Consider the following 26,063-nt stretch of genomic DNA (forward strand, 5'->3'; position numbering starts at 1 on the left):
ACCCCACCAGCCTCCGGGTCCAACATATTATTCTCCGTAACTTCCGCCACCTCCAACGGGATCCCACCACTAAGCACATCTTTCCCTCCCCCCCCTCTGCATTCCGCAGGGATCGCTCCCTACGCAACTCCCTTGTCCATTCGTCCCCCCCATCCCTCCCCACTGATCTCCCTCCTGGCACTTATCCATGTAAGCGGAACAGGTGCTACACATGCCCTTACATTTCCTCCCTTACCACCATTCAGGGCCCCAAACAGTCCTTCCAGGTGAGGCAACACTTCACCTGTGAGTCGGCTGGGGTGATATACTGCGTCCGGTGCTCCCGATACAGCCTTTTATATATTGGCGAGACCCGACGCAGACTGGGAGACCGCTTTGCTGAACATCTACGCTCTGTCCACCAGAGAAAGCAGGATCTCCCAGTGGCCACACATTTTAATTCCACATCCCATTCCCATTCTGACATGTCTATCCACGGCCTCCTCTACTGTAAAGATGAAGCCACACTCAGGTTGGAGGAACAACACCTTATATTCCGTCTGGGTAGCCTCCAACCTGATGGCATGAACATCGACTTCTCTAACTTCCGCTAATGCCCCACCTCCCCCTCGTACCCCATCCGTTATTTATTTATATACACACATTCTTTCTCTCACTCTCCTTTTTCTCCCTCTGTCCCTCTGAATATACCCCTTGCCCATCCTCTGGGTCCCCCCCCCCTTGTCTTTCTTCCCGGACCTCCTGTCCCATGATCCTCTCGTATCCCTTTTGCCTATCACCTGTCCAGCTCTTGGCTCCATCCCTCCCCCTCCTGTCTTCTCCTATCATTTTGGATCTCCCCCTCCCCTTCCAACTTTCAAATCCCTTACTCACTCTTCTTTCAGTTAGTCCTGACGGAAGGTCTCGGCCTGAAACGTCGACTGCACCTCTTCCTAGAGATGCTGCCTGGCCTGCTGCGTTCACCAGCAACTTTTATGTGTGTTGCTCATTTTAATATGATTGGCCTCCTGGTTTATAAAAAGGCCTCATGCATAAAGACACTGTACATCCAGTCATCACTCTGTACTGATCCTATAGTATTTTTGCATCAAACACTTCCAGGTTAGAACAGAAGGTGGTTAAAGACCTTGCCACTCTTCTCAGCAGATGGGAGTCTGAAGAAGAGGATTGACAAGCCAAGGCACATTAGAACAAGAAATGGAAAATTAAAAAGTCATACCTAGAAGGGATGAGTAAAGGTAAAAGGTGGATTAGAAAGTGCCAATATAGAGAGCTATTTAGGTCCAAGCCACAACTGAAAGACAAGGGGGTAAACCACAAACTAGCAAAAGACATATTGAGTATGAGAAAGTTCAGAATCAGAATCAGATTTATTATCACCAGCATATGTCGTGAAATTTGTTGTCTTTGTGGCAGCTGTACATTGCAATACATAATAATAGAAAAGAAAAAACTGTGAATTACAGTAAGTATATATATAAGGTAGTGAGGTAGCGTTCATGGGTTCACTGTCCATTCACAAATCGGATGGCAGAGGAAGAAGCTGTTCCTGAATCGTTAAGTGTGTGTTCTCAGGTTCCTGTGTGCCCACTTGCGCAGGGCAAATCCTACGTGATAGGGGTCTTTAATGATGGATGGCACATTTTTGAGGTGTTGTTCCTTGAAGATGTCCTGGATACTACAGAGGCTAGTGCCCATGATGGAGCCAACTAAGTTTACAAGACTCTGCAGCTTATTTTGGTCCTGTGCAGAAGCAACCCCACCCCCCCCCCCGCAATACCAGACGGTGATGCAGCCGGTTAGAATGTTTCTCCACAACAAATAAATAATGGTCATGACAGCCTCCTTCATTGTCAGTTGGAAGAATATTCTGCAGTTATTCAAGAAGCAGTTAACTGTAGTGATGATAGTTGGGCCATAAATTGTAGGTTTTATTGGAGAATATGCTAGCTGGGTGAATGGTGTCCGTTATCTACATGACCTTTGGAAAGCATAAACCATCTATTGTCTGTGTGCAGTTCACAATGGACAATAATAATCACTAGAAAAACTGACAAACACAGAACAGTGTTATCATTCTTCTAATCCACATAATGAGACTTCAGTGCAAGAAAGACTGCCAACCTTATAATATGTTGACAGATGATTACATGGGAATAAATATTAATAAAATGTTATTTCATTTGGTTGGCCCACATCTATGATGTGTCACAGATTCACTTTTATGATGTGCTGTAATCTTTATGGAATGCACCATTGTTCTCTCCTGCTTTAAACAGATTCCAACCACTGGAGTGGCCTATGTGGGCGGCCCTGCAGTGGTTCTCAGCTAGTATGAGACAACAACTGCTCTTATTAGGACACAGTGAACGAGAGATTTGTAAATTTACTTACCTGTACTTGCCTGTCCTTACTTGGACAGCCTTCATACCACACTTCTGGGCTCCACCTACATCATACAGAATATCATCTCCTATCATGATGACCTATCAGGGAAAAGAAATGAAGTAAATGATATCAGCTAAGATTATTTTGATGCGTTTGCATTTCTCAAAATATTAAATATGAACTGTCACCAAGATGAATGGGCTGACATTGAACACTGTCATTGAACAAGAGCACACTAGAATTTATAAGACACAGAAAATGGCAGGTTGCTAAAGGTGGGCTGCAAATGGGCGAATATCAAATCAGCCAAATGTCATCCTCACTTCAGAAGTTAAATCACAGCTGTTCTGAAATAATAAAAAACCATCAAGTCAAAAAAGGTTAAAAGCTTAATTTTACAGCAACTTAATCTAATATTTAAAACAAATATACAAATTCAGAATAGTTTTTAACACCACAGAATACAGCAGTCTGAGAAAGTTTAATTTTTTTCAAGATATTTGCCAGACTGGAGTTAAATGCCGCAAGTTAAGAGATGACTTGCCTGGAACAATTAGAGAACTCTTGGCTCCAGTGTGATTAGATACCAGGTTGCAAATTGACTAAGAGTTATATCTCTACTTCCTATATTTATAAAAATTTAAAACCACAAATATAATTTTTGTGTATGTAATTTGAACGGACAAGTCATCAGCATTTCATATCATAGCTACAAGTTTAGACAGCTTAACTCCAATTTTCTTCAAAAGGTTTCACAATAGGTGCTGTACTCATGAAGGCTCAGAATTCTTGAACATTTTCATCCCTCTATAATGGAAGGCTCCTAGGAAACAGCAGGATCAAGCAAACATTTCATCTTATCATGAAACCTTGTTCAAATTCTTCAGGCACTTGATGAAATCCCTTTCTCAGACCCACCCTAGCCAATTGACGGCACATTCTGGAATGGCTGGCAACGTGCCTGGGTGTTGCTCGCGGACTGCTGCACAAGGTGAACTGATGACCTTATGAAGGGGCACGTTTATGCACAGCAGGTTCTGTACACTGACAAAGTTTAAGGCAGTAGGTAGGTGCCACAATGATCTCTTGTCACTCAAATTTTCATAATACCTCTATTTCAACCAGACCCAGCTGGATTACAGATACCCGGACCAAGCCGTCATTATTCCCTTCCATGTCATCTGACAGCATAACATGAACAGGACTCTCTGCTCATGATAAAGCGGTGTGGCAGTCACAGGGAGGTGGCATACCGCTGCTCTTGCTATCTGGGCCACATCTCGGAGAATAAAGAGAACACTTATAGAGTGCATCCTAGTGCTCATTGAGGACACTAATCTGCTCATGTGTGGCATTTCCCTGTTCTTGGAGAACAGCCAGCAGCTTATAGGTAGCATCCTTCTGCTCCATCAGGATGTTAGGTTGGTCCCTGATGGCATGGCACTGTTCCCAAGGAGTTTCAAGCTGCTCCCTTTGGCAGACACTAAACCTCAGCACAATCACAGTGGCCTTGGGAAGTGCCTCCACACCAGCTGATGCTGTGTGATGCAACTGTTGCCAGACTCTTCCCAAGAAATACAAAGACCTCCATTCTGGAAGTCAAAGTTCCTCAGCTTGTTTAAACCTGCTGTAAGAGCATCAGAATCAGAATGTGGTTTATTATTACTGATATACGTTGTGAACCTTGTTGCCTTGTCGTAGCAGCTCAGTGCAAGGCAGAAAAAATTACTATTAGTTACAATAATAAATAACTTGTGTGAAAGAAGATTAATGAGGTGGTGTTCATGGCCTGTTCAGAAATCTGAGAAGAAGATGTTCCTAAAACATTGAGTGCGATTCTTCAGGCTCTTGCACCTCCTCCTTGAGCATAAAGATGGATTTCCCCCATGCTCCTATTAATCTCATCAGACAGGCCTGACAATGTATCGAAAGTGCATCAGACATGCAAAGATGGCATTCCAATTGTGTTCCTCGTTAAGAGTCCTCAGAAGCAGTGTGGATGCGTGGTCCCAGGCAACACACATAAAATGCGGAGAAACTCAGCAGGCCAGGCAGCATCCATGGAAAATAGTAAACAGTTGATGTTTTGGGCTGAGACTCTTCATCAGGACTTCATCAGGTCTCGGCCCAAAACGTTGACTGTTTATTTTTTTCCACAGTTGCTGCCTGAGTTCCTCCAGCATTTTGTGTGTGTTGCTTTGGATTTCCAGCATCTGCAAATTTTCTCGTGTTTGTGATTCTTGTGTGGTACCAGACCACGGTGACTGTCTGCACCGGATTCCTGCACCTTGTGCCAGGCTACATTGTCCTAGTGCCTGGAGCACCTTGCCCAAAATATATCTCTCTAACTCAGTGGATCCAAAGCTAGTGTGCATTATCCAAAATGGAGAGGGGGAACTGCAAAGGGTACAGTTGGTCTGTGAAGTTCTGGTGAGGTAGTTAGAGATTTCCCAAAAAAAGAATACACTCATCGTTGCCAATGTAGCCTCACCCGATGCACACCTAGCAATCCATGGACATCTCCAGGACAGCCAATAACATCATCAGGCATTTATCTAAGCACTGTATTCTTGTAAATATTGAGAAATAGTGCTCTGAACTATTTTGCATTTCACTAATGATAGCATTTTCTGAACTGGTGTGCTGTCAGGTATCTTTCTCCTCTTATTATATAGCTCCTGCACTTCCAGGAAGGGGTAAAGAGGGGACCTCTACTTCCTTCCCCCACCTGCAAAGGCAAAGAAGAAGTGAACTGCATTTCTAAGCTACACCAAAACATTGCAGGTGGTAATGAATACTTCACAAAAATAGACGGAGTAGATGAAACATTGTTGACAAACACAGATAGCCATTCTTTGACTAAGGAGTTGCACCTTGGTGACCTCTCTGCCCATGAAGAGAGGCAGCAGTAATCAGAATCTCATTAGAAGGTGGAGGAGAATTGGTATATCACCAAAGATGTTCACAAATTTCTAAAGATGTTCTGTGGAGAGCATCACCGTCCGGTATGGAGGAGCATACCTCCATACTGTTGTTGGTGAGCCACTGCATTTGGGAGGACTTTTTCCCCGTTCCTTGCTTTGTTTAACCCAAATGTAGGAGAATAGGAACGGGAACAGATTTAATTTTTCTATCATGTTCTCGGTATCTATGTGGGGTGCTGGACAGATGGACAGAGCGAAATAGCAATAGCACAGTGAGGAGTAGTCAGAAGCAGAATAAGGTTTAATTTCACTGGCATGTGTTGTGAAATTTGTTAACTTAGCAGCAGCAGTACATTGCAATACATAGTAACTAAATTACAATAAGTACAGTATATATGAAAAAAGAAAATTAAATTAAATAAGAAGTGCAAAAACAGAGGAAAAATATTGATACATGGTTCATTGTCCATTCAGAAATCTGACAGTGGAGGGGGAAGCAATTTCTGAAACATTGAATGTGTGCCTTTGGGCTCCTGTACCCTCCTCCTCAATGGGAGCAATGAGAAAATGGCATGTCCCGGGTGACGAGAGTCTTTACTGATGAATGCCACCCTCTTGAGGCATCGTCTTTTGAAGGTGTTCTGGATGCTGGGGAGGCTAGTGTCCATGATAGAGCTGGCAGAGTTCACAACCTTCTACAACTATTTCTGAATTTTTGCAGCGCCCCTCCATATCAGACCGTGATGCTCTACATAGTACATCTATAGAAATTTGTGAGCATCTTTCATGACATACCAAGTCTCATCCAACTTCTAACTGTAAGAAGTTTCTTTTTTTATGTTACTGCTAAGGCTAAAAAAATGGCTTCTTTGTTATGTTAGAATAAAATGGCTTCTTTGTTATGTTAACTGCTGAGAAAGTGTTTCTCTATAGCAGCTTGTTTGGGTTATAGTTACTGATAGAGAGAATTGTATTTATTTGCTAACCAATTGGGATGGATGTTATTCCTTCTTATGTGTCTGTAAGCTATTGTTTTTGCGAGCTTTGGGGCAGAAGGCAAGCTGGGGACAGAGAGAGGAGACGCAATGCTGTAAGCTGGGTGACGGAACGGACCCCAAGTGGGAGTCCGAGGCCCAGGGCTTTCAGGAGGAGAACCGAAGAGGAAGGACGTGCTGGACGCGCGCTGGTCGACCACCGTGGTTGGTCCCAGACGGCGGGTCGAGGGGGTCGGAGGAGATCGCATGGTGGAAAGAAGACCCCGTTCATTGAGCTCCAATGGTTGTGCACAAGGTGGTTGAACTTTGATAAGTTTGGCAACTTTTACTTTCCTTTTATATTTTATCTCTATTAATTATAGTTCCAGTAAGATCTACAAAGTGTAATCATTTAATTGCATATGGTGCATTGTCTGTTATTTGGCGGGGTGGGGTACATCACACAGCATCCACACAAACTTGATTACCCAGTTAGGCAGGACCGAGGGCTGCTTCCCCTAGACGAAAGCGAGCTGAGCGAGCCTGAGGCTTACCGGGGGACTACATAATGAAATACTGATTCTGATTACTACTGCCCTTCCTCTGGCTGAGTTTATCCTCATCGTTTCTATGTATTTGTGCATGTAGCTTCTTGGCCAAATCGAAGATTTTTTTGAGGGCTACTTGATTAGGCAACAGAAGCAAATGCAGCAACAAAATGTACATCAAAAAGTTGTGACCCAAGTTCTCATCACAGGACTTCTCGGATTTTGAACAGCTTAACCTATGAAGAAATAAGATCTTTAGGTTTTAGTACTTATTTGGAAAGAATAAAGGAAAGTCTTTATAACTACAGAACTAAAAAATAAGTTTTTTATGGAATTGCCTTCAGAATGGGTCTGGAAACTTCCTCTTCTCAACAAGTAACAAAAAATGTTAAATTTTGAAGAAGCGAATATACAAAGACAGAACAATTTCTACTGCATCAGTTCTGCGTCAGTGAGATTTGATTTCAATGCTGGAGGAACTCAGCAGGCCAGTCAGCAACTTTGGAAAAGAGTAAACAGTCGACGTTTCGGGCCGAGACCCTTCATCAGGACTGAAATAGCTCACTATATTGGCTCTTTCTAATCCACCTTTTATCTTCACTCATCCCTCCTAAATAATACTTCCTATTTTCCACTTCTTGTTCTGAAGTGCCTTGGCTTATCAATCTTTTTCTTCAAGCTCCCATCTGCTAAGAAGAGTGGCAAGATCTCTAACCACCATCTGTTCTAACCTCCAGAATTTTGTGTGTATTACTTTGATTTCCAGCATCTGCAGATTTTCCCTTGTTTAAGTTTTATTTAAGTAGCAGGTCTCAGCTACAACGCTACAATAAGCGGAATTGAGAGGACAACTGGTAACTAGTTGGAAACTTACATTTTTGCCCAGAATCGGGGTCTGAAAACATTTGGAATTTCAGTTAAAGCTCCAGTGTTAGTTTGATGGATCATTTCTACTTGGTGAGAGTGAACAAGAGGCAAACAATCTGATGGGAAGCTGTTCTGAGAACACACAAAGCAATCTCTAAAAGTCCAGCTGATATCCCATTGGCTTTAAGGAAAGGCTTTATGTTGTGCATCCCCAAGCTATATTTAGCCTGCTTCTTAATTCTTTCTAGTTCTCCTCAGAGCCACTAACATGAGGGGAAAGGTGGAAAGGAAGTAAGTTTCTGTTCAGTTGTAGATAGTTGAACACCACTTGGAGCCTGGCCCATGGATGGAAATCTTCAACTCCTCTTTCAGGCTGTACATAAACTTGCTGGACTACACTAATAAAACTTATCTATAATTGTAATGGGAAACCCTGGAAATACTTAGCAGGTCAGGAAGCATCTGTGAAAAGATTACAAACTTGCATTAGAGGGTCGTTGACTTGACCTGTTAACTTTGTTCTTCTCTCCATAGGTCCTGTCTAATTTTGAAGAATGTTGCCAGCATTTTCAGTTTTCATTACACATTTCCTGCATCTCTGTAGTATTTTGTTTTTCTAAGATACTACAGAGATGATAGGACCAAGGTATGTGGGGACAATTTGTGTAAAGCACATCTGTTAAACAGAAATTCACAAGCTCAGATTTTCTAAATAGTTTAATTTGAAGAACCTTAAAATGACAGGTGTCAAACATCTGCTTGGCCAGGAAGAATAAAACCTGGTATTTTATATACTGATGTTGAGGACCATGCGCAAGTTCGAAAGTTAAATTTTCATTTCAGAACCTTAATACACATTTATCTTCATTAATACTGCCTGAAATCATAAAACTCATATTAACTCGGAAACCTTTTCCTATTTGATAAACTAATCTGAAAGGTTCCTCTTGAAAGCAGAAGATAGAATAGAGAAATTCATTGTTCAATACAAATTTTATGGTTTTGCAAGAACTAGAAAATTAGAACATAGAATGTAGAGCAGTACAGCACAATACAGGCCTTTCGGCCCACGACGCTGTGCCGGCCCTTTATCTATCTAACCTTTTCCTTCCCCATAGCCCTTCATTCTGTTTCCATCCATATGCCTATCTAAGAGTCTTCTGAATGTCCCTAATGTATTTGCCTCTACCACCACACCTGGCAGTGTGTGCTACGCACCCATCAGTCTGTTTAAAAAACCTACCTCTGACATCCTTCCCATCTATACTTTGCTCCAGTAACCTTAAAATTATGCCCTCTTATATTAGCCACTTCTGCCCTGAGAAAAAGGCACTGGCTGTCCACTCTATCAATGACTCTTATAATGTTACATTCCTCTATCAAGTTGCTTCTCATCCTCCTTTGCTCTAAACAGAAAAGCTTTAGCTCACCCAGTCTTTCCTCATTTAAGCAGCATACAGGTAAATCTCCTCTGTACCCTCTCTAAGACTCCCACATCCTCCCTATAATGAGGGGACCAGTGCTGAACACAATATTCCACACTATTCCAACTGAACTCCATCTGCCTCTTCTCAGTCAGCTCTGCATCCTATCAATATCCTGTTCAAACCTACCACAACCTTACACACTATCCACAACACCAACAAATTTTGTGTGACCTGCAAATTTATTATATCCTTTCACTTAATCAGCCAAATCATTAATTTTTTAAAAATTACAAAGAGGAGGGAACCAGAACAGACCACTGGTTACCAACCTCCAGGTAGAATCTACTACCATCCTCTACCTTCTGTTGGCAAGCCAATACTGAATCCACACAGCCAAGCTTCTCTGGATCCCATGTCTCCTAACTTTCTAAATGAGTCTACCTTGGAGAACCTTGTCAAATGCTATCCCAAAATTCATAGACACCACATCCACTACCTTCATCAATGTGTTTTGTCACATCCACAAAGAATTCAATCAGGCTTGTGATGTATGACCTGCCTCTCACAAAGCCACGCTGGCTATCCCTAATCAGATTATGTTCCTCCAAATGCTCATAAATCCTTTCCCCTTCAGTAGATGCAAAACCCACTGGTCTATAAATCTCAGGATTATTCCTACTACCTTTGTTGAACAAAGGAATAACATCTGCCACCTTCCAATCTTCTGGTAAAATTATTATAGAATTGAAAATATCGGGAAGACATTCATGAAAGGAAATTGCTCCTTTTTCAAATGAACAGTTGGATAACTACCAGAGATGAGTAAACACTGATATAAATGCTTAAGTTTAATTCTAAGGGTGGTAAGAAAATGGGAGTACTGTATCTTTTTAGTTTATTTATTATTTATTGAGATGCAGCGTGGAGTCAGTCCTTTAAACCATATCACCCAGCAATCTCCCAGTTTAGTCCTACCCTAATCACAGGACCATTTACAATGACCAATTAACCTACCAAACGGTACGTCTTTAGCGTGTGGGAAGAAACCAGAGCACGTGGAGGAAACCCACGCAGTCACGGAGAGAACATATAAACTCCTTACAGACAGCAGCAATAATTGAACCCAACTCAGCTGCACTGTAAAGCATTGTGCTAACGACTATGCAACCGTGCCACCCCAAAAAGTAAAAGTAAACAATACTAACCTAACAAGTTGCAAAACAGCAGCTAATTAAAAAATTTATCATGAGATGATAGCAAGATCATAAACAAAGGCTGCTATTGACTTTCTAGGACTTTCAGGAAATTAGGCTGTCAAACAGAAATCACGAGTCATAGTTCATAGCATTTTAAACAGGGAATCCATTATTGGCTTCTTTTTGTTTGGTTGGAAACTGAACATAAACTTGGCTGTTAATAAACTTTGAAATTTGTTTCTTCATATACACGTCAAAAAATGTCAGAATCTGTCAGTGTGTGGCTAAATAACACATGTTTGAAGATTGGGCCTCAAAATTAATTGTCAATTCGAATGTCTTCCATGAACAAAAAATTGAGCATCACTCCTCTAATGCACTTTGAGAAGAACATCACTGCAGAATATTTAAACTAATTTGGCAGGGGGATGGGAATGGGAGTGATAGTGCTGAGGATGAGGTAGTTGACTTACAAACAAAGGCAATGTGTAGTGTGACTTCTAGCAAGAAAAAGCTGATAGAACCATAGAAACACAGAAAACCTACAGCACAATACAGGCCCTTCGGCCCACAAAGTTGTGCCGAACATGTCCCTACCTTAGAAATTACTAGGGTTACCCACAGCCCTCTATTTTTCTAAGCTCCATGTACCTACCCAAAAGTCTCTTAAAAGACCCTACCGTATCCGCCTCCACCACCATTGCTGGCAGCCCATTCCATGCACCCACCACTCTCTGCGTAAAAAACTTACTCCTGACATCTCCTCTGGACCTACTGCCCAGCACCTTAAACCTGTGCCCTCTTGTGGCAGCCATTTCAGCCTGGGAAAAAGTCCTGACTATCTACACGATCAATGCCTCTCATCATCTTATACACCTCTATCAGGTCACCTCTCATCCTGATGATGGAGCTTAGGAGGGATGATGGTGCCTAACGGCGACTCCTTTGTTTGCATCTTCGGAAACAACACTATTTCTACCTTTAATATCTTTATTTTTCCCCTTCAGGGTTCTTTTGAAGACCCTGACCTGGAGTTACATGCAGGCTTCAGTTCTTTGCTGGAATGGGACCCGTTCTCTGGGTTCCATGACTGCTGTTATTCGACATGCCAAGGGTCTGGCCTGAGAATCTCGATCGTGTTCAGAAGCCTAAGATCTCGGGGCCCTGGAGACGGGCAGATCGAGGGTTGGTGTCATGGCAGGAGATGCGTGTGTCATCGGGAGGCCCAAAAATCTTTCGCTGTGGGCCCGAAGACCCGAGGTCTTTGTGATCTTCGGACACAGAGCTCAAAAAAAGTGATGAAACAGATTTTTAACATTGCAAACCAGCGGGTTGTTGTTATGTCTCCCGCTCACTGCGAAAATGGGGGACACCTCCCTCTCCCTTGCCAGGGAGAGAAAGAACCTGTGGTTTGTTGAATTTCAGATGAAATGCGAAATCTTTGGAGTAACTCTGGTCTAAGTCTTTGCTATTGCTTAGCACACGCTTGGGCTCGGTGATGGTACTGATGTGCATTTTTTTTGCTGGTGGGGGGAGGGGGGATCGTTGCTCACTGCCGCTTACGTGCCGGGAGGGGGGAGCCAGGGGGAGATTTTGGGGTTCTCACATTTAACTGTCGTTCATTCTTTGGGGCACTTCTCTGTTTTTGTGGATGTTTGCAAAGAAAAAGCATTTCAGGATGTATATTGTATACATTTCTCTGACATTAAATTTGGCCTTTGATGATGGGGCAAAATTGCAGTCAACAGGATGAAATGCAATGTTAAAGATGGACAAAAATCAAAAAGGGTGAATAGAGGACTGAAGGTGTTATATTTAAATGTGTGCAGTCTACAGAATAAGGTAGATGAACTTGTAGATGAACAATACAGATTGCCATGTATAAAGTTGTAGGCATCACTGAATCATGGCTGTAAGATTATAGCCAGGAGCTTAATATCCAAGGAAACACATTGTATCGAAAGGACAGGCAGGAAGGCAGAGGGAGCGGTGTTGCTCTGTTGGTAAAAAAATGAAATCAATTCATTAGAAAGTGGTAACGTAAGGTCAGAAGGTGTTGAATCATTGTGGATAGAGCAAAGGAACTGCAAGTCATAGTCATAGTCATAGTCATACTTTATTGATCCCGAGGGAAATTGGGTTTCGTTTCAGTTGCACCAAGAATAGAGTATAAATATAGCAATATAAAACCATAAATAATTAAATAATAATATGTAAATTATGCCAGGAAATAAGTCCAGGACCAGCCTATTGGCTCAGGGTGTCTGACCCTCCAAGGGAGGAGTTGTAAAGTTTGATGGCCACAGGCAGGAATGACTTCCTATGATGCTCTTTTTATAAAAAGACCCCGATGGGAGTTGTATACAGACCCTGAAACAGCAGTAAGGATGTGGTCTACAAATTACAAAGGGAGATAGAAAAAGCATGCGAAAAGGGCAATGTTGGAATAGTCATGGGGGATTTCAATATGCAGGAAGATTGGTAAAATCAGGTTGGTAAGGGAATACAGGTGGGGGAGTTTCTAGAATGCCTACAGGATGGCTTTTTAAGAGCAGTTTGTGGTTGAGCCCACTAGGGGATCAGCTATTCTAAATTGGGTGTTGAGCAGTGACAGAACTGATTAGAGAGCTCGAGTAAAAGAACCTTTAGGGAAAAGTGATCATAATATGATCAAATTCATCCTGAAATTTGAGAAGGAGAAGTTATAGTCAGATGTATCTGTATTACAATGGAGTAAAGGGAATTACAGAGACATAAGAGAGGAGTTGGCCAGAATTGATTGGAAAAGAACACTGGCAGGGATGACGGCAGAGCAGCAATGGCTGGAATTTCTGGAAGCAATTAGGAAGGCATAGGATGTATACATCGCAAAGAGGAAGAAGTATTCTAATGAAAAGATGACACAACTGTGGATAACAAGAGAAGTCAAAGCCAACATAAAAGCCAAAGAGAAGGCATATAATAGAGCACAATAGAGAGAAGTTAGAGGATTGGGAAGCTTTCAAAAACCAACAGAAGGCAACTAAAAAAGTCAATAAGAAGGTAAAGATGGAATATGAAAGTATGCTAGCTAATAATATTAAAGAGGAAACCAAAAATTTCTTCAGATACAGGAAGTGTAAAAGAGAGGCAAGAATCGATATCGAACCACTGGAAAGCGATGCTGGAGAGGCAGTAATAGAGGACAAGGAAATGGCAGATGAACTGAATAAGTATTTTGCATCTGCCTTCACTGTGGAAGATACTAGCAATATGGTGGAAGTTCCAGGTGTCAGGGTCATGAAGTGTGTCAAATTACTACTACCAAGGGGAAGGTTCTTGGGATGATGTACACCTCATCGTTCTGAAAGAGGTGGCTCAAGAGATTGTGGAGGTATTAGTAATGATCTTTCAAGAATCACTAAATTACAAAACGCTTCTTGAAGACTGGAAAATTGTAAATATCACTCTAGTCTTCAAGAAAGGAGAGAGGCAGAAGAAAGGAAATTTTAGGCCAGTTAGTCTGACCTCAGTGGTTGGGAAGATGTTGGAGTTGATCACGCCCAACAAAGCTGTTGGAATTCTTTTAAGAAATAACAAGCAGGATAGACAAAGGAGAATCGGTTGATGTTGTGTACTTGTGTAAGGCCCTGGTTCACATTTTTACTGCTATGGTGTAGGTATTTCATCTTAGCAGTTCTGTAAGAGCAGTCTGTTCTGCTTTCAGCCTGTTTGAGTTATTGTTGAAGATAAGGGATGCTGAGGAATGTGAGTCATCCAATCAGGATGGTGGAACTGGGAGAAGCTTCGAGAGAACACTCGGGGGGTGGTTTTGTGAGGGACACCAAAGTTGGTCTTGTTTTTTTTTGTTTGGCAGGAGATGAAGAGAGAAGACACTGGAGAGAACTGGTCACAGGATTCAACCCGGTGGGGGACCGTGATTCGATGAAGCCAGGTGCTGAGATCGACTGAGGATCAGTGAATATTGGTGAAGTGTTGAGATCCAACTTGTGCACATTTGACTGTTTAATTAAAATGGGACTTTTTTTTTCTTTTCTTTACTAACCCTTTGGTTAAGATTCATAAATTCCTTTAATCGTATGCAGTGAGCTGTCTGTTACTTCATGAGACTAATTTGTAACAGAGAAAAATAAAATAGCATCGACACAAACCGGGGTTTGGGGTGGGAGAGCCGTCTAAATCTCACTGGTTTGGCGGGACCAGAGTGCGTCTTGCCTAGACTTACGCGACCACTACAGTTTTACTTTGAATTTTAGAAGGCCTTTGAAAAGGTGCTTAAGAAGTTTCGAGCCCATAGTATTACAGGAAAGATTCTAGTATGGAAAAAGCAGAGTCTGATTGGCAGGAGACAAAGAGTGGGAATAAAGGTAACCTTTTCTGGTTGGCTGCCAGTAAGTACTAGTGTTCCACAGGGGTTGGTGTTATGACTGATTATTTTTACGTTACATGTCAATGATTTGGATGATGGAATTGATGGCTTTATTGGAAAGTTTGCAAATGATACAAAGATAAGTGGAAGGACAGGTAGTTCTGAGGAAGTAGAGAGGGTACAGAAGGTCTTCGATTAAGAGAATGGACCAAGAAGTGGCAGATGGAATATAGGGTCAGGAAGTGTATGGTCATGCATTTTGATAGAAGAAATGAAAGCGTTAACTGTTTTCTAAATGGAGAGAAAATACAAAAAAACTGGGACTAGTGAGTCCCTGTACAGGATTCCCTAAAGGTTAATTTGCAGGCTGAGTATGAGGTGAGGAAGGCAAATGCAATGTTAGCGCTCATTTCAAGAGGACTAGATTATAAAAGCAAGGATGTAATGTTGAGACTTTACAAAGCACTGGTGAGGCCTCACTTGGAGTTTTATGAGCAGTTCTGGGCCCCTTATCTTAGAAAGGATGTGCTGAAGCTGGAGAGGGTTCAAAGGAGGTTCACTAAATTATTTCAGGGTTGAATGGCTTGTCATATGAAGAACATCTCATGCTCTGGGCCTGTATTTACCAGAAATCTGTAGAATGACAGGTGACCTAATTGAAACCTATTGAACAGTGAAAGGCCTTGATAGAGTGGATGTAGAGAGGATGTTCCCTATGGTGGGAGAGTCTAAGACCAGAGGACACAGCCTTAGAATAGAGGGGTATCCTTTTAGAATGGAGATGAGGAGGAATTTATATACACAGGAAGTGCTGAATCTGCGGAGTTCGTTGCCCACAGGCAGCTGTGGAGACCAAGTCTTTATGTATATTTAAGACAGATGTTGATAGACTCTTTAATGGTCAGGGTATGAAGGGATACGGGGGGGGTGGGGGAGGCAGGAGATTGGAACTGAGAGGAAAAATGGATCAGCCATGATGAAAAAATGGTGGAGCAGACTCAATGGGCCAAATGGCCTAATTCTGCTCCTATATCTTGTGGTCATTTGGTCTAATGCAGTTTGGGAAGAACATCACTGCTCTAATGCATTCTGGGAAGAATAGTAGAAATACGTATCTGTTCAGCACAGAAGGTGACTATTTGGCCCATTAAGTGTATGCCAACTGCGAACAGAGCAACCTGTTTAGTCTTTTTCCCTACAGCCCTGCAAATGACTCCCTCTCTGATGCATACTCAATTTAATTTTAAACGCTTTAATTAAACCCTCTAAAAATTAATCGAAGATATGATTAAGCATAGACTGACAAACCACTTGAAAATCAAATAGCAATAATGAGCTTAAATTTGTAGGTGATATCTACTCCAAGTGTCCTGAACAGATGTTAATTTTAAATTTGAGGATGAATTATATTAACAGATATTGAGCAATATGGGAGAAAGCTGAATGTATTATGCTAGGTCAGATGATGTATGATTGCATGGAATTGCAGAATAGGCTTCATTGGTTCTACAGGGTATTCCCGCATCTACACTCTAAACTAAGGCAGGTCATCAACACAAGTCATTCTAAACCTTTAAAAAATTTCCTGTGCTTTCAAAGATCCCCATGTTGTTTACTCAATTGAATTTAGAGGGAGTAGTTCTATTTTTAAACTGTGCAGCACAGTAACTTCTAACAATATCTGCACTGTGTGGTAATTTTTTTAAATCAGTGTGTATACCAGAATCGCAGTGTAAATTTCTTTTTCTATCCTTGAGTTGGAAACAGACTATAGTCATTGTTTATATTGGGACTTGGGTACAGACTTTATACAGACAAATTGGATCTGCCTAGTTTACAATGCTGATTCTCCAAGGAGCTGTAATTACTTTCTATGTGTACATATTTGATGGCAAACTTAATTATTTTAAGAAGCATCTGTAAAAAATCTATGCTACTTTCCTTTGCATGAATTGGCACAAGTACTAACAAAGAGGTGGGCCCAATCTAAAATGGCATGGATTCAACATTCTTAAGCTTTCAGTCCAAAAACAAATTTTGTGTACATATCAAACATCAACTTTAAAAAGAAATAAAATGGAAATAGAATAAGATTAGATTAAAAGTATTTCAAGAAGGAATCCAGAAAATTCCCTACAACTGAAAAATCAAGTACAAACTAGGCACTGAAGAATTTTTCAAAGCCTTTGGCACTATGTGATTACCAAATCATTTTATAATAGGTTCCAGATGATCATCTGACATAGCACTGTCCAACTTAAAACTGTTCTCCTAAGAAATGAGGAAACTGTACCCTTGCACACCCAGTTACAGTGGTAGTTCTTCTTGCAACCTTGCTGGTAATGTTTTTCTGTGCTTCTCTTGCTATAACTCATCAATCCCGCTTCTTGCTGCTGTGAACAATGTTCTCAAGCATTTAATATTCACCCATCCTGGAACTGTCAGTTTCAAAGAATCTTAAAGACTAAGAAAGCTCCCAATTTACCAGAATTGTCTTGTCAAATGTTTGTTGGGTGGAAGCAAGACATCAACTATTAACAAAACTAATTGTATTGGATGGGCAATCGGAACTTTTAAATGATCACACCAACCTCTGGTTCAATCACATCAGTGTTTCACTGGAGCATTCATGAGCTCCTGATAAAACATGGGAAAGAATTTAAAGATTATAGTGATTCAACTATTTATTAGCAAATTACTATCTCAAAACACTACTGTTTTACTGCAATTAGTATCTGCCTGCTACATTATCGAAGTCCAGCAGAGGTGACTCATACTTTCAAGCATGCTCCTTTTAACGCAGTCCTCCAGGTTTGGGGATTCAGCTCACGGCTAACAACTCTGACCGGTAAAACAAAACTGTTACAGAAACAGCAATGAAGAATCCTTCTACATCTGTGTATGATGGTATTCTTGAGCCTCCACCTGGGATTTGTGTGACTGACAGGAGTGAAAACCAAAAGGAAGCCCTGAGCACTGCCACAGATGGAGGGCCTTCATTGCAGCCCTAAATGCCAGTCGTGTAATGGGCAGGTCTCTCTTTTTTAACCCTGAGGTAAAATCTCTTCGGCTGGGAACAGTGGTAACACTAAAAGTTGTACATTTAACCTAATACCTTGTTGTTGTTCCTTTCCAGACCTTGCGGCGCATTGAGTGGCAACCTTGCTGTTTCTATAGCATTTGCCTTTTTTTAAATGAGGCCATTGCTAGCTTGACGCTCAACCCAGCACAGATGGAAAGCGTGCAAGGAGCTGGCTGGTTTCGAACCCGGGACCACTAACCTTGAAGTTTGGTGAGGATCCCACTACGCCACCAGCCGGCTAAAAAACATATCTACTCATATCCAAATCAGTCATTATGGAGAGAAATGTAGAGGGTCAAAATTATTTTGATGTTTCCGTCAGTATTGCAAGCTTTATGCCAATGTTATCAGATTAAATTCATGTACAGTGCTTAAAACTGGGTGTAATAAACTAGATACTGTACATGCCTTAGAGAGAAGATAATATGATGCCCACAACAGAGCTGGACCTTTAATGTTTAATTATAAAGAACCTTAAACCTAGATGAAATAACTTCTGCATACCCTTGTTCAACTGTGTTATTTTGTAGCCGGAATGCCAGCCCAGAACGGTGCAAAATTGCTGTCAATTTGTTTACTGCAGCAAGTCAAGAATGCTGTATTTGAGAAATATATAAATCGCAAACCAATGTGAAAAATAGCTAATAGTTTCTCAGAAAATAACATGTGGCTTTATATCTTGAATTGCTAAATATGTCAGCTTCTCTGCTTTGATGTGTATTGGAATATGTTTATTTGTGATATATGGAAGCTTTAAATTGATTTCATGGAAAATAAAATGCAATGTTGTCAGAGGTAAGAAAGGCACTCAAGCAGCAGTTGTTCCACTGGTGGGAATGGCAGTGTATCCCACATAGGACTCTTCAGGCACTTTAGAACTGGTGTGGAATGGAGGGCTGGGTGATTGCAAATAGTTCTGATTTCCTTTGTGATTACTTTGCAGTCAGACTGGTATGTGTGATTTTTCTTCACACTGCTGACTTAAATACAGAGCTAGAAATAGGGTGGGGATGTTTGGATGACTGTTAATCCCAATGAGTCTGAGAAAACAGCAAAATTAACAAGGAAGCCATTACCAAATAGGGTTTCTTCTCTTGATCACATACACCCAGGTTAAGGTCAGAGGTCACATGACAGTAAAAGGCAAGTCAACACTGAGATGCAGGCTGACAACTTGGATGAGCTATGAGAAAATCAGTACCATATTAATGTATAATTACTTTTTCAAGCATACTTACATTGAATTCCACTCAAAAAGAAAACAAAAACACACCACTACAGATAGTCACTACTGTATATCAATTTCCTTTAAAGCACTCCTAAGGTGCAGTCGGTGGTCTGCACTGTCAGCTATTTGCAGATTGGGGATTGATTCGGGTTGGGGAAGGATGTGTAAGGATGTAAATGCTATTAGTCCTTATGGATCAAGGAAGTACTTTTGAATGGAGTTTTTTCCTTCCAACCACAGTTAAGTATCCTTACTGGAAATCTCTGCATTTGATCATCAGCTTAAGCAGATGTAAATAAAGTTGAATGAGTAGAGAGAAAATTTACAAGGATGTTTGCTGATGATGCAAATTTGCTGATGATACAAAGATTGGAGGTGTAGTGGACAGTGAGGAAGGTTTTCAGAGCCTGCAGAGGGACTTGGACCAGTTGGAAAAATGGGCTGAAAAATGGCAGATGGAGTTTAATACAGACAAGTGCGAGGTATTGCACTTTGGAAGGACAAACCAAGGTAGAATATACAGGGTTAATGGTAAGGCACTGAGGAGTGCAGTAGAACAGAGGGATCTAGGAATACAGATACAAAATTCCCTAAAAGTGGCGTCACAGGTAGATAGAGTCGTAAAGAGAGCTTTTGGTACATTGGCCTTTATTAATCAAAGTACTGAGTATAAGAACTGGAATGTTATGATGAGGGTGTATAAGGCATTGGTGAGGCCGAATCTGGAGTATTCTGTTCAGTTTTGGTCACCAAATTACAAGAAGGATATTAATAAGGTTGAAAGAGTGCAGAGAAGGTTTACAAGGATGTTGCTGGGACTTAAGAAACTCAGTTACAGACAAAGGTTGAATAGGCGAGGACTTTATTCCCTGGAGTGTAGAAGAATGAGGGGAGATTTGATAGACGTATATAAAATTATGATGGGTATAGATACAGTGAATGCAAACAGGCTTTTTCCACTGAGGCAAGGGGAGAAAAAAACCAGAGGACATGGGTTAAGGGTGAGGGGGGAAGAGTTTAAAGGGAACATTGTTGGGGGGGGGCTTCTTCACACAGAGAGTGGTGGGAGTACGGAATGAGCTGCCAGACAAGGTGGTAAATGCGGGTTCTTTTTTAATATTTAAGAATAAATTGGACAGATACATGGATGGGAGGTGTATGGAGGGATATGGTCCGTGTGCAGGTCAGTGGAACTAGGCAGAAAATGGTTCGGCACAGCCAAGAAGGGCCAAAAGGCCTGTTTCTGTGCTGTAGTTTTTCTATAGTTTCTATGTTGCTGGGTCTGGAAACCCTGAGTTATAAGAAAATGTAGAATGTATAAGAGGAGAGTTGATTGAGGTATACAAAATTGAGGGGTATAGATAGGGCAAATGCATACAAGCTTTTTCCACTGAAGCTACAACCAGGGGTAATGGTGAAAAGTGAAAGGTTTAAGGAGAACCTGAGGGGAAACTTCTTCACTCAGAGGGTTGTGAGAGTGTGGAATGACCTGCTAGCAAAAGTGGTGCTTGCAAACTTGATTTCAATGAAGTTTGTATAGGTACATAGATAGTAGGCGTAAGAAGGGCTACGGTCCCAGTGCATGCTGAGGGGAGTAGGCAGTTTAAATGGACTCGGCATGGTCTAGATGGGCCGAAGAGCCTGTTTCTGTGCTGCACTTTCCCATGACTCTATAATCTAACTGATGCAGCTATAATGCCTTCTGCAGTTGAATAAGTACCTACACTCTCCTCACATAAATCAATAAAGACAGTTAGTTATGGTGAGACAAATCTCTCCAGAAAAATATTATATACGTAGTCGACAGTAAACACAGCAAAAGCTGAAGATAAAGATTATTCAATGAAATTACTGGGGAAGAATTTCCGTGGAGTTCCCCGATTCCTTGCAATGCTTTGAGAAGAAACTCCAGAGACATTGCAGATGGGTATAATCACTTATACCTCAATCTTTGTCTGTCATCTGTTGATAAATCACAAGACACCTCTCAGAAATTCTACTCTTCTGATTTGAAATAGCTTTCAATGAAAATACTAAAGTATAAATCATCGATGCTTAGGTACATCTTCAAACTCACTTTACCAGTACTACCAATAATTTCTGAACGGGAGCAATGGTGCTTTAATTGAGAAAATTAGGCATTATTTTCTTGCACCAACCTCAGAAAGGAAGGACAAATACATGCAGATGCTGCTTAAAATACAACTGCATGTGAGCAGTGGTGCTTGCAGAAGCAGGCAGTGGCAGACGCATGCAAAAATGGACTCTGGCCTCAAGGGAATTTAGTGATTTACTATCAGTGAAGGGTAATAATCACTAAAGGCACTGCAATTATCCCCAAATCATTTAGGATTTAAAAAATCATTGGTGAGAAGATAGAGGTCAAAAGGTCTCATGTCAGGGGAAATAAAAAGCTCTGGTCATCAAACCCAAGGTATAAAATACTTTTTTTTTCAGGCTGACAGGGTAGGTGGGAATATCTAAGGGGATGAGCATCTGTGACAGGCAGTGTGACCAGCCTATAAAATGAGAAAAGTAAACAGCAGTTATTTTGATTAATAGGAAGCAGAAATAGCCACTGCAGGAGTTAAGAATTAGTGCTCTGTGACAAGTAGTTGATGTCAGAAATATTACAGCCATCCCTGGTAAATTTAGTCACCTAGAAATACACAGCAAACTAAGTGCATAAAAAAATCCATCACACTTCAGAATAAAATAATAGCTAAAAAGTAAATAGTCCTTCAGTCACAAATATTCTCCAAGAGCCAATATTCCAAGTTAAATTTCCACATTTTCTTGTATATATTACCTGTGAAAAATGCTACAGCAGTAGTTAAGTAGTCTACAAAAATCCATGTGGAGGCTTGATGCAGTCATGTCTAAACTGCAGCAATCTCATGCACTCAGGAAGGAGCACCAAGAATCCCCAGTCTCTGATTAGGTATTTGGTTTATTCTATGTGCATGTGTCCTGAGAGACTTCCAACCATTTCAGGTCTCAACACAAACGCTGTTGCCCATTAAATGATAATTCCTATGTGTGATTGTTATTGTGTTGTAGAGATAAGTATGAATTATCTCCCAGTAAAGTGATGGCTTGTGCTGAAATAAACCATATCAAACAAAAAACATGATTTCTAATATTACAATATTTTCTACAGGGCAATTCACAAATCATAGAAGTAATGGTCGATATTTTCAAGCCTTTATACAGCTTTCTGTTATTACTTTCTGCTAAAATGATGCTTATTCCCTTCACTGGCAAAAAGGACGCGGTTGACAAATAAGCCAGCGATCAAAAATGCAGACACATAAATTAATTCAAATCAGGAAAAATCTTTTTTATTATGCCTCTCCATTGAAAGTAGCTAACCTGCTACTTAGACTCACCCACTGCTTTTGCTTATATGGAAAGAGTTACAGATCAGACTTTGACATATATACACCACAAATCAACCAAACATCGCATTTCTACATCAGTTTAAATTGTGAGGAACAAATAAGGTCAATAGCTTTCAGTGGATTTTATGATAAGATTAGCTTTGTTTGTCACACGTACATCGAAACATACATTGAAAGGTGTTGATTGTGTCAATGGCCAGCACATTCTGAGGGTGTGCTGGGAACAGTCCGCAAGAAGTCGCCATGCCCTCTGGCAGCAAATTCACATGCCGACAATTTACTAACCCTACCAACCCATACGTCTTTGGAACGTGGAAGGAAATCAGAGCAGTGAGAGGAAACCCATGCAGTCACAGGAAAGACGTGCTAACTTTTTACAGACAGCAGTGGGAATTGAACCCCTATTGCTGGTGATATAAAGTATAATGCATGGTCCGACGCTACCATATCACTCATATTGTCATTGTACCAGTGACTATTAATTTCACAATCACAATAGCAGTCAGGGGATTCACAACATTTGTCAAAACAGAAAAATCCGAACCAACTTCCAGCAAAAACCCTGCTTTTATTATCTCATGTGCAGAACTTCTGCTATTGTTGGAAACCTGTGGTTTTGAAATCTCAAGTGGTCATTCTCATCAACAAAAACTACTGTATAGCTTCAACAATTATTAAAGATAAAGGGCAAAAGAAATGAGTGTGGTAGTATTTCAGTTTGAAACAATAGGAAATCTATTTCTTCATAAACTTTTCCATTTCTATTTCACTCTTTAGATGCTTCACTAAAGGAGAAGATGAATAGGCCCTCTTCAACCCTACTGCATTCTTTTATCCCCGATGTGTGTATCTTTCTAATAAATATTCAACAGACCTTACCACTAATAGCAGGAATTGTTCTCCAGATAATCAGTTTTTGTATCCTAAGGGACTCCTTTGCATTAGGCCTGAACTTGAGTTTTTTTTTATAAAAACACAATTCATACTCATATGACTCGTATTGTGCTCAGGATTAACAGTTTCATGCAATTACTTCCAAATATTCCTGTTATAAATTCTGTACTTATTTATCTTCTTTCAAAACAGAGAAGTCAGCACTTCTCTAACCTTCCTTTACAGCTGAGACTGCTGACAACTGAGTGGGTGCTGAGGGTGAGGGTGCACGAGGCTTAGGGTTTCGTTTCGATCATGGGAGATCACCACTTGCCCTTTTGTTCGAAAGCAATGTGCAATTTACAGTTTCCAAATGTGTCACACACAAATCAGAGGTCATTCATCCAAGAATAAATCCCCTACAATTAAAATAGGAATGTTGACAATGCTTCCATCCAAGATCAGAAAGTGACTTTTATAAGGTAAGATTAGCTTTATATGTCACATGTACATCAAAACATACAGTGAAATATGTCATTTGTGTCAATGACCACTACAGGCCAAGGAGGTGTTGGGGGCAGCCCTCGAGTGTTGCCATGTTTCCAGCACCAACATAGCATGCTCAGAGCATACTAACCTTAACTCTTTCATTCTGGAGGAACCCCACAGCGTCACGGGGAGAATGTAAAAACTCTTTACAGACAGGGGCGGGAATTGAAGCCGAGTCACTGGCGCTGTAAGCCACACCACCTTATTTTTAACACAGCTTCTAATTTTTGTGCCCTTAGAATATAAAGTACTGTGGTTGCGCTGATACATAACAAGTGAAAGCAACACACTGAGTCGAGCAGGGTCTGGTTGAACTGTTTACTGTTTAAATCCGTGCGCGCTTAAGTGCTTGCTCCCAGCATCCCCCTCCTTTGCGGGCCAGAAGTGATGTTGGCTTCCGGGCCGAGGTCTGCCTCACACTCAGAGCCCTCTCAGTTGCTGCTGGCTGTGGACTTGCCCGTGACTGCTGGAGCCGGTTCGCTTGCCGCATGGGTGAGCTGCCACATGACCACACCCCCCCCGCCCCCCCAGAACCGGCGCTTGGAGGTGCAGCCTGCACACTATCAGTTCTTTTAGATGGCCGGTCTCATCGTCGTGGGGGTGGCACTGCAACTAGGCATTCAAGGTCTAGATGCACCGGTTTGAGTCGGTCAATGGTAAAAGTCTCTTCAAGACCGCTGATGTCGAGAACGTAGGTCGTCCCATTATGGCGCACCACCTTGTAGGGTCCTTCGTATGGTCGCTGCAGGGGTGGTCTGTGCGCGCCTCCGTGAACGAAAACATACTTGCTCTGTTGTAGGTCCTTAGGCACGTGATGGGACGTCGGGACTGGGGCAAGTGTTCCAAGCCGCTCCCAGAGTTTAGTTAGGACTGCCGTAGGTGTGTCCTCTGGGCCACGGGGAGCTGGCACAAACTCACCGGGAACTGTGAGCGGGGCACCGTAAACAAGTTCGGCCGATGATGTAGCCAGATCCTCCTTGGGTGCCGTGCGGATACCAAGCAGCACCCAGGGGAGTTCGTGCACCCAGTCTGGCCCTCGGAGGCATGCCATCAGGGCTGACTTCAAGTGCCTGTGAAAACGTTCCACCAGGCCATTAGACTGCGGGTGGTAAGCAGTTGTTCGGTGGAACTGGGTTCCGAGTAGTTGTGCCAGCGCAGACCACAAAGCCGATGTGAACTGCGCACTCCTGTCTGAAGTGACGTGGACTGGGAGTCCGAACCGTGCCACCCAGGTGGTAATCAGGGCTCTGGCGCACGTCTCTGTGGCCATGTCAGTGAGTGGGATAGCTTCCGGCTACCTCATGAACCTGTCCACTATGGTGAACAGGTATCTCGCTCCTCTCGAAACCGGCAGTGGGCCGACGATATCCACGTGGACATGTTCAAACCTCCTATGTGTTGGCTGGAAGGGTTGCAATGGGGCCTTCACGTGCTTCTGGATTTTGGAGGTTTGACAGTGCGTGCATGTCCTGGCCCAGTGCCCAAACTGCTTGCGTAGGCCATGCCGCACAAACCTGTCTGCGATCAGCCGGATGGTCGCCCGGATGGAAGGATGGGCTAAACCATAGAGGGCGTCAAAAACGCGGCGCCTCCAAGCGGTCGGGACAATGGGCCGAGGTTGCCCGGTGGACACATTGCAAAGGAGCTCATTACCTTCGTGCCCAATGGGTATGTCTTCGAGGCAGAGTCCTGAGTCAGCGGTTTGGTACGCTGGCATCTCGCTGTCCGGTCGTTGCACCTTAGCTAACGCCGCATAATCCACCCCCGGAGACAGAGAGTGCACTGATTGGACGGAGGTGCGCGACAGCGCGTCAGCCACCATGTTGTTCTTCCCAGAGATGTGCTTGATCATGGTGGTAAACTCTAAGATATATGACAGGTGGCGTTGCTGGCGGCCCGACCACGGGTCTGACACTTTGGCAAACGCGAAAGTGAGGGGCTTGTGGTCTGTGAAGACTGTGAACTCCCTCCCTTCCAGGATGGCATGCCTCCCTGTCGAAAGCACTGTACTTGGGGTCGTAGGTGCCGGCTGAAAAAAGTGAGTGGCTTCCACTGGCCTTCAATGAGCTGCTCCAGCACGCTGCCAACTGCTGCGTCGGAGGCGTCCACAGTGAGGGCAGTGGGGACGTCAACCCGGGGGTGGACCAGGAGCGTGGCGTTTGCTAGTATGTTCTTGGCTTGTTCAAAAGCCGCCGTTGCTTCCTCTGTCCAGGTGACCTCTTTGACCTTGCCGGACA

The 26,063-nt window shown here is 42.2% G+C and overlaps 1 protein-coding gene across 5 annotated transcripts in view; it reads right to left on the bottom strand.

Moving 5' to 3' along the window:
• Positions 1-26,063, bottom strand: part of lhpp (phospholysine phosphohistidine inorganic pyrophosphate phosphatase) — a 115,488-nt gene that overhangs the window by 42,770 nt on the left and 46,655 nt on the right. For all 5 annotated transcript variants that reach the window (XM_063071854.1, XM_063071856.1, XM_063071857.1 and 2 more), the window contains one exon: positions 2,395-2,486. In XM_063071854.1, coding sequence (XP_062927924.1) covers positions 2,395-2,486 — 92 coding nt within the window. The remainder of the gene's footprint in view (positions 1-2,394; positions 2,487-26,063) is intronic.

This window comes from Mobula hypostoma, chromosome 19, assembly GCF_963921235.1.
Source record: "Mobula hypostoma chromosome 19, sMobHyp1.1, whole genome shotgun sequence".
NCBI classification, from domain to species: domain Eukaryota; kingdom Metazoa; phylum Chordata; class Chondrichthyes; order Myliobatiformes; family Myliobatidae; genus Mobula; species Mobula hypostoma.